We start from the raw sequence: 14,174 nt of genomic DNA on the forward strand, positions 1-14,174 counted from the left end.
TGTTGCTTGGGCACTACCCATTACAGGATGAAGCAATGCAAAATTAGATCAAAAGAAAGCGAGGAATCTGTGGATATGTATTTGCATCTGCCTCTACGTGGCATTGTTTTAAATAAACCGTCATCAGAACACACAGAACTGGTAGAATGTCTAATCATCTCTCTATAGTACTTCAGTGAATGGCAAGGGGTTTCAATTTGGAGTGTTAAGAATTGTAAAAAACAATTTAATTGTGGCCTAACATCAAAGTGCATGCTATTGTGTATTTTTACTGTTTTGTTAGAAATAGTTCTACAACAGAATTCGCAACCGAGTCTGTATTTTCTTTTTGTTTGTTTTTTTTTGTAGCAGTTTTAGGATGTTTGAAAGCAAACAACTTAAGTGTTAATTTTGGACATCAAGATTATCAGCATTGGCAATTAATGAATTACCCATTTTTATTTAAACGATTATACCTCCCATGAAAGTTATTTCAAATAGTAAAAGATCTAAAAATAACATTTTGGTCAAATTGATTCTTCTTTTATAAGTACTAAATTCAATTAATTGATGGCATTACTGATCAACATATGAACATCTGTGTTTTTGTGCAAGAAGATGATTTATCTAAGAAGAAAATAACTACGCCTGTCTTTTTGTTTCATTTTGTTATTTAAGAGCATTTTGAGCTGATGTTCCAAGAAAGGTGCTACAGTATATAAAATAAAGGTTATCACTATTAATTTTTCATATAAAACTACAGAATATTTGAAAAGGCATAAGAATTATTTTCTACCTTTCTGCTTGTTTGTACATAATTCCCAAACCAAGCTGGTATCTCTCTGAAAAGCCTTTATACTGTACATTCAGAATTCAGACTTGTGAATATGTGTCAAACAATTACATTATGTAAGGTAATCAGGTCATGAGATATTAAACATGTATAGGACTTCCAGTCCCATACAGTTGCACCTCAATGCATCATAAACTGCCTGAGGTAGCTAGAAAATCGTATCTTAACTGATCACATCTGACTGTATATAATGGGCTTACAGTAATTGCCTCATTGACCTGTCTGAAAATGAAAGAAATGTGCTTCTGGGTTTCATCTTCCTGTCTAGGATAACACAGCTCATATAAGAGGCCAGGCAAACAGAACTCAAGAACTGAAAGAGAAGTCCCAAAAATGCACTTCGTCTCTGCTCACATTGAACAAACTAAGGATCTATATTTATCAAAGGAGATTGATTTGAATAGCTTATAGTTTAAAATGTATATTAAATATAAAATTATATATATATATTATATTTATATCTGAAGTACATGCAGTAGTTCATCAGGGTTATTTAATTAAAAAATCTTTTGGTGCAAAAAGGATATAATTTTTGAATCTCCTGCATTGTAAAGCACACATTTTGATCAATTTCAGGTTGTAGTCATGGTTAACAAAGGAATTCGTCCACACAAACTAAACTACACTTAACTAGTTATCTGATTCAGATTGTTAAAAAAATCTGAATATTTTTTCATTAATTAGAAATTACTTGATTGCAATGAAAGAAAAAAGCAAAGAAAAATCACCTTTCACTTACATTTTAACAGTTTTAACACATCTGTGAGATGAGTTTATTTAAAAAGTCCTTCAGACCTTCAGAACAATACTTTTAAAATAACACATGTGAACATAGAAGTAATAGATATAGCTTAATGTACATTATATTGCTGTGAGTTCAATGTAAAAATCTATCTGGATGTATGTGCTGAAAATAAGTCCCTTATAGCATGAGTCAGAAGCACTTTTAATGTACAGTTACTGTGCAGGATTAAATTCATCCCGTTTTTGTGATTTACTATTCTTGCATGTGCTTTAATACACAATTAAAGAGTGCAGTTTTAAAAGAAGTGAAGCTATTTGGCCTGGAGGAAAGAAGTCTTCAGGGAGATATGATTAAGCTATTTAGATATTTAAAGGAGATTAACAATGGCAGAAACAGCCTCTTCCTTGTGAATAGCTTCTACCCCAGGAGTGTGCACACTCAAATTCATACATGGACTCAAGTACAGATGATTTTACTCAAAGCATTTTTTATCTTTAAATTTATCTTTTTATCTGCCTTTTTTAATTTATTACCAAAAATTACCAATAAATTACCAAACCATTTTATCAATGTGTCTTTTATGTAATAAGATCTTATTAGGATGAATCCTGTCGTTGCTGGTTTTAAAATTTACTGCCAGCAACACAATACTTTTAATGTGGGGTAACATACTATCCTATCCGTTATCTTTTTTTACCCTTTTACATATGTATTTACTGCACACTAGATCATTTTAAAATCTCGGATGGTTTTTAATTCTTGGAGGTATTCTAGGAAAGTCTGAACCAATCATTAATGATTCTTGTTAGGATATTATATTTTTCTTTGGTTTGACGTTTATGAAATTTAACACCCATTATTAGAATACTTGTCTTAGCCTTACCAACACAGTGACATGATGGAAACTCATACTGAGTTTTAAAAGGGGTGTCCAACAAGTTTTTGATGGGAGTGTCCAACAGTTTCATTGGGGACTCTATGAAGCTGTTGAGATTGGGCTCTGTTTTCTTCGTTGGCGTACAATCTTTTTTTTTCAGGGAGGCAGCTCCAATGTCTCCATTTCCTAGGTCAGCATTCGTTGACAATATTGTTACAGGACCTGAGGTCTCAACCTTCACCTGCTTAGGGGACTTTATGACTAGCGATTTCCTTTCAAATAAGGGTGAGGGGTGATACTGCTTCAGCTGGTGCTCCATTGTGGCAATGATGCTCTTCTGCCGTGACTGATCACAGTTCATCTGTGAGTATTCTTGCTTTATCATATTGTTCACAGCTGAGTTCGTTAGATCTCTGGCTGTTTGAGGCACAGGTGGCTCAGACATAGGATGGTTCTCTTTTTTGATGGACTGCAGCAGATGCCTGAAATCCTCCAGATTCTGCTGGTAAGCTTGCTTTTCCTGTTTCTGCAACAGGTGCATTCGCAATATGGCATGTTTTTGAAGATCTCCTGGGTGGTTCTGGTTTTGCCCTTGCTGAGCTTGTGCACATGAGTCCTGTGACTCAGTTTTAGGATACATCTGCGCAGTCATGTGTCCCAGGATGTGTTGGTTTAAAGCACCTTGCTGAGGTTGACGTTGTGTTGATGGTGGTGGTAGCTGAGAGACATTTCTGTGGTTTGACTGTTCTCGTATCCTTTGCTGTTCTACATATTGCTTCGGGGCAGCAGGATTGGGACAGTATTGGGATTGCTGGATTTCCATTGCATTACTGAATTTACAGTGCCGATGCATTACTGTGTTATTGGTTTTTCCATAGGTAAAGTGCGATGAGTCGTTTTGTTGAGGCTGTGCACTGGGCAATGAGGAATCTAAAAATCCAGGGGTATTTGTACTAGGTGAAAGTGTTGCTGTTTGCTGCTGCACTTGCGGTGGCTGGGATTTACAGTCTGAGGATTTTAACCCTTTTTCTAACCTAATGAATTCTTCCAACTTCCAGGAGTCTTTTGGCTGACCTGTTCCTATACTTGATGTGTCTTGGGAAGGATGCTGCTGAAGAGTATTGAGTACCTGATGTTCTTCTGTGCGATCCTGGGGTGGCTGTTGCTGCTGTTGCTGTAAAAAATTAGATAAGTATATCTGTTTTATTTCTTGTGTGCTGTTGCACTCGCCCTCCTGCAGCATTTTGGGCTGAAATGGATGTTGTACCTGCTGCTGGGAAAGGCTACTTTGTGAAGATTGATGCTGTAGCTTATTTGGTTTAATTTGAGGCTCTACCTGTTGTACACCAGGAGGGGTATTGGAGTTCACTTGCTGCCATTCAGCAGTATCAGTACGCTGAGCTTGATCTTGCTCTACATTTGGTTTATACACATCCGACAACTGCTTCTGTTGTTGCTGCATGCTAGAGTGACTGAATCCTTGGATTTGAAATCCCTGCATATTGTCAGAATCCTGTATTTTCTCCTGACTCTGATTTGACATTTGCTGTTGTTGCCGTAAATTGAAATCCTTCCATAACCGTGATAGGTCCCCTTGTTGTGGAGGCTGGGATGAGTTCAGATCTATCCACGTCGTCTCGGCATAGGAATTGGTCTGCTGCAATATTTCCCCTGCCTCCTCTTTAAAGGCTCTTTTGTGCTCCAGATTACTGCTTGGTGCTTGGTGGGCTAAAAGGTGCCGAAGAGCCTTTTGATCCTGCTGAGGTTTATAGGATGGCTGAGGTTGCGGACTGTTGGCTGAAACATGGTGAATATTAATTAACTCTGGAGCAGGAGACTGGCTGGTCCCACCTGCAGTAGGGTGGTCAAAGTGCTTCTGACTCTCAAACAGTAGCTCTTGTTGCCTGGTTTCTGATTCTTTGCTTTTCAATGTTCTTTCCATAGCTTTATCATTGAAACGAATCAATCTGTCTGTCTCACCTTCCTCAAGTGGGAACTTAGGTTCCATCCTAGAAAGGTAAGGCTCCTGACTGAAGTCTTTTTTTGACTTAACATAAGTATCTGAGGTCTCCAAGTTGTCTGAGAAGCACTCCACATGGATTTGATCTTGTAAGCTGCCATCGGGTCTTGCAGGTAGGACAATGCTGGGGACCTGCCCCTCCTGACTTTGTAAGTGTTGCTCATCTTTGCCTGGAACATCTTGGAGAGAGTAAGACTCTTGTTGTGGCTGCTTCTGGTGCTTTCCTTGAAATGCACCAGAGTATCCATCTGTGCCAAACCTGGGGCTGTAAATGCTTTTGGTGTGGATCTCTGTTGATATTGTATCGAGCTGTACAGAAACAGGTATCTGGGGTGAAATGGGCAAACCTGAGACATGTGATGGGGAGTTTCTGGCTTGCTCTTCCAAGTTGCTCTCAGCTGGGCTCTTGATGGCGTTGTCTTGAGATTCATTGTTCTGTGATGTAATGGAAACATGGGCTGGGTTATACTGAGACAGTGTTTGCTCCAACAGGTAGTCAGGCATGTCTTCCATGGAAGAAGAAGTAACCATAGCACCATTTGAAATTGGCACTTTCTTGTCCCTGGAGAGTGAGAAAATGTCCCTGTTGGAGTAGTTACAGTTTTCCTTATTCAGGTTGAGCTCCTTCTGTGTGTCGGGACACTGTGGAACATCACTACACTCTGAAGGCTTCAAAGGCTCAGGGAAGCTGCCTAGCTTTCTTTCCATTTCTGCCGATTCATTTTTACTCCATGAGCTGATCACATTATTTTTCGCTATCTGACTTCCTTGCCCATTTATCTCCGAATCCATCCGGGGTTTTTTGGACTGACAAAGCTCCAGTAATGATGATTCACTAAATGCATGTTTTATTCCTCCATTCTTAATATGCTGGGATTGTTCTAATAGCTCTTGCTTTACAGGGGGACTAGAACAGTTTTCTTGATACATCTTCATTTGGTTGATTCCCATGTTAGGTTTAAAATGGTTCCAGTTGCTATCCCCATTGGTCTGCTGTGGGGGCACTTCCTGTAGTTGGTTTCCATTATGCAATTTTGTGATCAGGTTTTCGGACTGGTGAACATTACTGGATTGTGTAAATATCAGTCTTTCATCCGCCACATGACTGGCTCTTTCTTTTTCCATCTGGCCTGCTCTGGGTCCATCCACAAGGCTGCCCTCTGTGCGTCCTGTAAGACAAGAAAAGTCATGTTTTTCATCCTCTGAAATTCTGTTGATCATCAAAAGAAAAACAAAACAAAGAGACAGTTGTTCAGAAAAGAACATACAGTACACTGTATGTACAGTAGTTTTTTTAAGATATTTAACTTATTAACACTTTCATTATCTTCATTCTACAGTAAAATGTATGCTATGAAATTGTGAAAGGTATAAAACCATTTTTAGAAACCTTTTTCAGGTGACACACCAAAGCCAAAACGTAGTCTTTCTTTTTGTTAACTTTCAGCATGGAATGAACCTTCACCTGTTCCTTTGTAGCCTATGCACGCTGATGCAGATCCCTACTTGTACCTGTGTACAAGATGATTTGGCAAAGATCAAGCTAATGTTAACTGTGAACTCCAAAGGGGTGGCTACCTGTTCTCTGTTTTCTCTTGTCCAGTTATGACAGAGATAAAAGAGCAAAGATACCCAACATCACACATTTCCTTTCCACAAGTTCGACCACAGTTAATGCCGACCTCTCATTCCTTACTCAAATTGTTCGTTTCTTGGGGTTCAGTAGCCAGTATTATATTTTTGTAACCCTCTTAAAAATTAGTCTGGAAAATCAAAACAAATGTGTCAGGTGGTTAATCCACTATTTTTTTCAAATGTTTTAAGACAATGCTAAACTTATGTAATTATAATACACAAATTGTAATTATTATCTTAATTATTTAACAGCCCTTAAATCTTAAACTTAAAGTACTTCAAATTTATTTCACTTTAGACAGTTTTGGGACTTTCAGATATACAGTAGTTTCAATGTTCTTTCTTTCAGAATTAATATGATCATTTTCAAACATTTTCATGTTTTCACCATATAATCTGCTTTCCGAGAATGAACGATAAGCTTTCTCAGGTCTTATTAGAGCTTTACGTTGGAAACCATAAGTCAGTACATAACATTTTGAACAAAATGTCACAAGAATATTAAAGCGAAGATGTGAAATTGACAATATAATAGGATATATAAAATTTTAAAGCAGGACTATTCAGAGGACAGATAAAATACTATAATTGAATACTCTGCTACAGTATAATTGACTAATTACTTTATGGCATTAAGCAATATGCTGTTTTTCTGATTTCAAAATGCAGCAAAAGTTTATAACTTCTCTTGAGAATTAAAAAGATATTCCTGCAAATCAAAAAAAGAAAAGCTATTTAAAAACTACTCAACATTCAGGAAGTACAACACCCCCCTAACTCAGGAAGGCATAAAAAACTTTCTTTAAATAGTCTGAAGTAACATCCCATTAAAAAGCTAAAGCACATGTTTTGCCAACTCAGCATTTCTAATACAGCACAGACAGCCCTTCAGCAACCAGCAACCTTCTCAGCCCAGCACTGCAGAGAGTATGTAACAGAGGAATCTATATACTATTGTACACAATACTATCAAAGGAATTCTTAATCCTTTTAATTTAGCTTCCTTGAAAAGGCTTACAGTATACCCTGACCTGATGGTGAATCAGTCCCCCTAATGGGAACATCATTTCATTTTATTCACATTTAGCACAGCTGCCAAAGTCTAAAGAAGGAAATGATGTAGTGCACAAGATTCTATTCACTCTTTACCGAGGACAAGCTCAACAGAACAGAGATTTGGCTTTAATTAAATGGTGTACTGGGATAAATTAAAGTCATTCCTTAATGAACTAATGTGAGTGTGCTTTTAATATATGTTTATATATGGATGCATGAAAGGCAGCCTAGGGTACTGTGCATTGTTTTTAGCTAAATATCATTGAGAATACTTTATTCCTTCAAAGAGAAAATGAAAATGTGAAAACACCCCTCATTTAGATGAGCAATATGTTGTTGCTCTAGTTTTTGATTTCCTCTTTTCAACCTCCAGCAACAAGCAACAAGTCAGACACAAGCCCTTTTGTTTCAACAGTGCTCTGCTTTAGGGGGGGTAGCAGCCTTTTAAACAAAGACTTACTTCTCCGGAGGTGGCTACTCCTGCTGTGACTATGGTGAAGAGTGACAAAATCTGCCCAAATATTTTCAAATCATTTGTCTTTGTAGATTACTGTATATTAGAATATCTGTTTTATTCAATAAACACCAATATTGAATCTCACAACAAGGCTTACACTTCAGTATTCCAGAAGTACACAGCTCAGGTTCCTACAGAGAGTCATGTCTCTGAAATTCAGGGGTGGCACTGTGGCTCAGCGGCTAACATTGCTACCTCACAGTTCTGGGGCTCAATTCCACACCTTTGGTGCTACTGTATGTTTGTGGAATTTGTATGTTTTTCCTGTGCTTCAGTTCCCTCCCACAGTCCAAAACATAATGGTAGGTTAAATGGTTTCTGAGAAAACCCTAGGTGTGAGTGACCGTGTATTTGTGTCTGTTTGTCTGCCATTCAATGGAGTGGCGTCCTGCCTTGTGCCTGTTGCTTGTTGGGACAGGCTCCGGCTTCCTCACAACCCAAAATTAAATGGTTAGAAAATGAACGGATTATGATCCTCACTTAAAAGTCACCATTATTTACAGATGTGGGTTTGGTACTCAATGTTTATATGATTTACAGTATATGTTTTGTGAGCAGCAAGAATCTTAATGTCATGAAGAATTCTTGTTGTGTCCTTTTAAATTTATAATCAAATTATCATAATGTAGCAAAAAGTGGAATGCTGAAACTATACCATATGTGCATTTATGACTTACTGTAGGCTGTCTTGAGATATTAAATCCACATTCCTTGAAAATCAAAGTCTGACAGGAAATTCCACAGGATGTTAGGCATCCATTTATCCATTTTCAGGCAGCCACTTATCCTGGTAGGACAGTAGCAATCCTGAGTCTATCCTGGTAGCATGATGTTCAAAATTGAACTGAGCACATATGATAGTTCTACCCCTTTAAACAGATGCTAGGCATTCACAAGTCCTTTGCACGGCAGCAGAGACAGCAAGTATTTGGAATAGCCAATCTTTTTTTGGGAAGTGGTAGGCACCTGGAGCATCTGTCAATAACCCACAAACTGAGAACGTGCAAATGCCACACAGATCATCAAGACTGGAATAAAACCCAGGACCATTCAGTTGTGAGGCAGCAGTGCTAAGTGCCATACAACCAAATAATTAGCAGCACAGTACAATAGATAGAGAAAGATATAAATGACCCATATAGCTTTATAAAACATTTTACTGTACTGTGTATTTACTATATTCACTTCAAAGAAAAAGGAATAAGTGGAATGTCTCAGAACATTTTGCCACTCAGTTCCAGAAAAAAAACTTTTTATGGGTCCAATCATATGCTTGGTGGTAATTTCCTACTGCTCTCCTGAATGTCATTAAAATCAGACCACTGATGCAAGCATCGGACACGCAATGAATTGTGGGAGGAAACTGAAACCCAAGCCAACATGAGAAGAACATAATAAACTCCACACAGACAGCACCCCAGGAATTGAAGCCAGGGCCCCAGCACGGTGATACAGCAATGCTAACTACCGTGCTGCCTCATACACTATTAATGAACCATGCATTTAACTGAAGTATTAAAATGTTTTTAACTTCCTATCCACAATATCCTCTGTCACATTTTTTACTAATTGCTGAATCCCATAAAGCTCAAATACTGTACATTGGCTCTCAGGCAATCTGTCTACCATCACGAGGTGAACATCAAAGACACAGATGTTTATCTGTGTGACCAAATGTTGCAGCATGACTGTGGCATGTTACAAAATAACTGTTCTAAATTTGCATGGAATTATGTGCAGTACTTATCGAGCCTTGCAGCATGATCATGTGAGACGAAAACACTATTGCATATGCAAAATATGTGATATATATTACAGTATGTATTTGTCTTCCATCTAAAGAAGCTAAAGTTTGAAATTTGGTACAGTCAATTTTTCTTGACAATCTGACGTTTACAGATCATAAAGTGAAAGTGAGGTATTGTCAAAATGGAGATGCGTAACACAACTTTATTATTTCTTAAACATTTTCAAAAGTAATGTGTGTAAGTTAGAGGGAACGGAAAAGGAGTTCTTCGAATTGGGATGTCACAGAAATTACTCTCCAGAAGATCAAAGGCGAGGTCCTATGCTTGTTATTTAATTTCCCAAATTAGGCATTCATTCCTGTGCAGCTCTTTATCATAAAGAGGTCGATATTACAGATGGTGTGCCCTGATCCTAACTTGAAATATGCTCAGTGTCAGCATTTGAACGTACCTCACTTTACTTGGTTTATTGTTATTCTCTCTGCTTTACATTCTGTCTCGGCTGCTCTGTGGGGTGCATGGCACTCATTAGCTGTATAGCCTTATTCTAGTCATTATGCACACATATTATATGGGTAGTTCACAATCGCTGTGACAATGCCACAATCAAGTACAAAAGGCACAGCTTGCTCTAAGGTTTAGAAAAGTTGCATTGAATACAGTGGGTAATTTAAGAGCAACCAAAATCACCTTAGTTTAATTCTAATTCAAAACCTTAAAACTTTTTCTTTACCAAAAAAAACTTAACACTTTACAATAGTTTTGACAGCTAAAATCTTGTTTTGTTCATATGGATTTTAACTGTAGCATCCGTGAACTACAGTATATAATGGTTACATCCTTCTGAAAATGGGCATGTTCATGTGTTCACTCAAGTATCACCTGGGTAAATGGCAAACCTGGTGTGAAAACATTCACGTAACACAGACCAGTGAAGTTTCAAAGCACAAAATAAACAAGAGCAGACTGTTATGATGCTAGTATTTACTGTGGGTTGAAATCTAAAAGCTCTATCATACAATTAAGAGACAGTTGGAGTGTTGGGACTGTGTTTTATTTTAATGCACTACAGGTTGCAGTAACAGTATGTTAATAATAATCAAAGGCAAATAGACCTATAAAAATGACAGGTTTTAGGAAAAGCAAACGACATTGCAAGTCTAGGTAAAGTGACTGTGTATCTTCTTTTTCCTTGAGCATTTGGAGCCCAAAACTTGGCATTGAAGCCTTTTTTTCCTGATCAATATTTTATAACAGACTTTTATTGTATTTTTAATTGTATTCATCAACTTTAGATTGGAAACAGCTCACAGCAATCTAGTACATTTAAGACAAGTAAGCAGAGAAATTGAGATTAGAAACAATGATTCACAAATTAGTAAATACTGTATAATTCCAAATTGTTATAAGAAACCCTGCATCAAGTACTGAGCATGAAGCTGAAACAGTACTGTGTACAGTATGTAAAAAGAGAGTTAGAATGAAAACAAATCACACAGGCTACATACAGTACATAGTTCGACTTTCTTAATATTTGCTAATTTAACATCAAATTTATTTTCTTAAATGAAAAGCAGAAGCAATGCCTTCCTCTTTTTTTGTAACAGAAACACAGTATGAAAAGAGCTTCAAATGTCATAAAATAAAACGTGCAAACAAAAAAACTGTTCGGCACCTCTTGGCCACTCACTAGAACTGATTGCACTCGAAGCATTGATTTTTGTCTGCTGCACAACAATTATTAATGCACGTCACATCAGCAGCATCTGCGAAACAATTACTGCAGCCAGGCCAAACACCGCAGTCTAATCCGTCATAATTATGACCTGCCTCTTTGCAGATGCTGTGGGGGGCTGGTTTAAAAAAAGCAGATTTCAAGGAAAAAACTGAGGCACCCTAAACGATGGCTGTTGTTGACTTGTGAAGCAACTAACATTAGCCGCTGGCCCTGTTTCAGCCTAAAAGACTTTTAGTATCCAGCTCTGAATGTCTGTATATTGTAATCGTAAAATATAGGAATTTTTCCTGAGAAATTTGTAAATCTTATCTAATTCTCAGGATTCTCCATTCAAATACCACATTTGTGTGAAAATATTTTCTTCAGGTTTTCTAATGGTTTTCCATACTGTATTTAATTGTAAACAAAAATGTGATGCTCATTTTACTGTATGTTAATTCCTGTTGGGTTTAGCATGAGGGTGAAAAGGGCAGGGAGACTGGTCCTTAGTAAGCATAGTGCTAATGTGTTAGATTTTGCAGTGTTTTTTGAGCCTGTACTCAATTTTAATGGAGTTCTAACAAACGTTCAGGAGAGATGAGGGAAGTCGGACTAATTAAACTCAGCTGCTGCAACCCACAACTAATCCTGACTTAATTTATCAAATTCCCATATATACAACATTTCACTCACTCCTCTTCCTCACTTATTCGCCCCATCTCCACCTTTGTAGCTACCCCTTGGTCACCCTTTCACTGAGCATGAGGATCCTAGCCTACCTGTTCTGTGCCTGGGAGATTGGCCTTAAACCACGCGGGTTAAGCCAAGTTTTCACAAACTCATTAAATTATTCTGTTTTCACAGAATCTTCAGTTGCCCTCATTCCCCGTGAAATAAGGAAGTCACTCTGTGGCAAAACTGCTGATCTGGTCCAAATTGGCACCCCCATTAACAGTTTGGTGTCAGTCAAAAGAAAACAGAACATTGCATATAAATTCTATTTAATAGCTCACAATATAAGGAATCTGAAAAATATATCTATATAATTAAAACTCAAAATGGTCATTATTGCTCATTTCTAACAGTATAATTTTAACATGCTATCTTTCTATGGAGAATCTCCTGGATATATGTTTTTGCTATTTGTGGATAATCTCACAAAACAGAGTTCCTTTAAAATCTGACAGCCTGTCTTTGAACTTAAATATTTAAACACGACATTACGTACCGTTTTTTTGTTTCAGGATCAGTTTAAGAAGGAACGCTATTTTCTTACCAATTGATAAGTGCTGTTTATAAGTAAAGTGCACAAGCACAACACAGCCTTTTTTTAGCTTGTCATCTTTAACTTTTGATCTACAATACTTTGCTTATACTTCTTACGTTCGTCTTATAATTTGTAAGATATTAATTGGTTGTTTTGGGATATTCTAGTTTGTTGAAATAACCATTGCATTCAAATTGTGGCTGTACGTCTATGAGTGTATAAGAAATCCCAATTGAAAAGAAGGGGGCGAGAACAAAAAAGATCACTGTTTACTTCGTAGAAACCATAAACTTTGTTCAGCCAGTGTTACGTCAAGATCCCCTACTTTAAGGGTTGAATCATGAACCAATATCTTCTTAATCCCCTGTGAACATAAGAATGGTTCACCAGAGGAGGCCACTCACCCCATCTAGCCTGAATGGTAGTTAATTGACCCAAGGATTTAACAACATGGTTTGGTCCTTACTCCCACAACCCTATTTTGGGTAAAAAAAGTGCCCTCTTTGTGTTCTGGTTTGTGTTTCATTGCTGATTCTCAGGACGTCAACAAGGGTGACTTTGCTAATGCCTTTGAAGATTTTAAATACTTGGATCAGTTCCCAAATAGGGTCCCAGTAATAATTTGGGATTACTTTGGCTAAATCATCCTGATCCGAGATCATCAGGCAGGGTCCAATATAATGCCAACAATACAATGTATCATTACCATAAAAAAGAACATCCTTTAAAACATATATTAAAACAGCAATCCTCATAGTTCACAAATATTAGCTAGAGTATATGGAAATAAGAATTGTTCAACCAAATTTTGATTTTCTCAGTTTAACTGCCTTTTCTTCAACACTTCTTTATGTTAATTAAAATAATATTTTTTATTGTTATTTAGATCTTGTCTTAGAAAGCAAGAGTGAGCAGATTAATATAATTTCCCCATGTAAATGAAGCACTTAAACTTTCTGTCATTTTTGGACGACAGAAAAGATATTGGATATACAGCACTGTAACAGCATTAATGTGCCATCAAGATAAGAAGAAACAGTGATTCAATCTTTGATACATAAAGTAGAACCAGATTCATGAGCTCTTCATCAATTTATGAATGGAATGCTTCTCTTTAGGAACTGGAATAATTCTATGCCACAGAGTTCAATATGATTCTTTCAGTAAATTAATTATCTGTCATTGAAACTGATTATCACATCTGGAGTCCATTACACTTGCTTATGAACACAAAAGAAGAACTGTCACCTTCAGGCTACATCTGTTTTTCTCAACCTTGGTTTAAACAGTTTTAGAATCACTGCCAAGCAAAAGAAAAAAAAAGCCCGGCATTATTATATCGTTCATCCATTTAGGATGGATGAAATCATGTATAGCATGTTATCCAAAATAACTAAATATATTAATTATGAAGCCTGTCAGAAATGATTAACCTGTCTTACACTTCTGTATGGTTTATGTTGGTTTACTATACATAGAACAGGGCAGAGGAAAGACTGTTCTATATATCTAATTGCATAAAGATAAACAGACAATTTGAGCAGCATGGTGGCATCGCTAATAGGTAACAGCTACTTACACACATACAATACCTTCCATATTTTTAGAATGGAAGAAAAAAGCTTGTAAACATTTGCAAAAGGAGCACTTGAAAAGACCACCTGCTAAATAAATAAGCTGTCAGATCTGGATTTTATGGAGTATCCCCTAATACACCCCAGGTGGTCATGTTTATAAATGGGATCAGAATTGACCAACAC

General features: G+C 37.1%; 1 protein-coding gene across 5 annotated transcripts in view; it reads right to left on the reverse strand.

The window, feature by feature from the left end:
- Nucleotides 1-14,174, reverse strand: part of tet2 (tet methylcytosine dioxygenase 2) — a 68,001-nt gene that overhangs the window by 15,140 nt on the left and 38,687 nt on the right. For all 5 annotated transcript variants that reach the window (XM_088625191.1, XM_088625181.1, XM_088625209.1 and 2 more), the window contains one exon: nt 2,461-5,643. In XM_088625191.1, the coding sequence (XP_088481317.1) occupies nt 2,461-5,599 (3,139 nt within the window). In that variant the 5' untranslated portion in view covers nt 5,600-5,643. The remainder of the gene's footprint in view (nt 1-2,460; nt 5,644-14,174) is intronic.

The sequence above is a fragment of the Lepisosteus platostomus genome, chromosome 1, assembly GCF_059453375.1.
Source record: "Lepisosteus platostomus isolate fLepPlt1 chromosome 1, fLepPlt1.hap1, whole genome shotgun sequence".
In the NCBI taxonomy this organism is placed as follows: domain Eukaryota; kingdom Metazoa; phylum Chordata; class Actinopteri; order Semionotiformes; family Lepisosteidae; genus Lepisosteus; species Lepisosteus platostomus.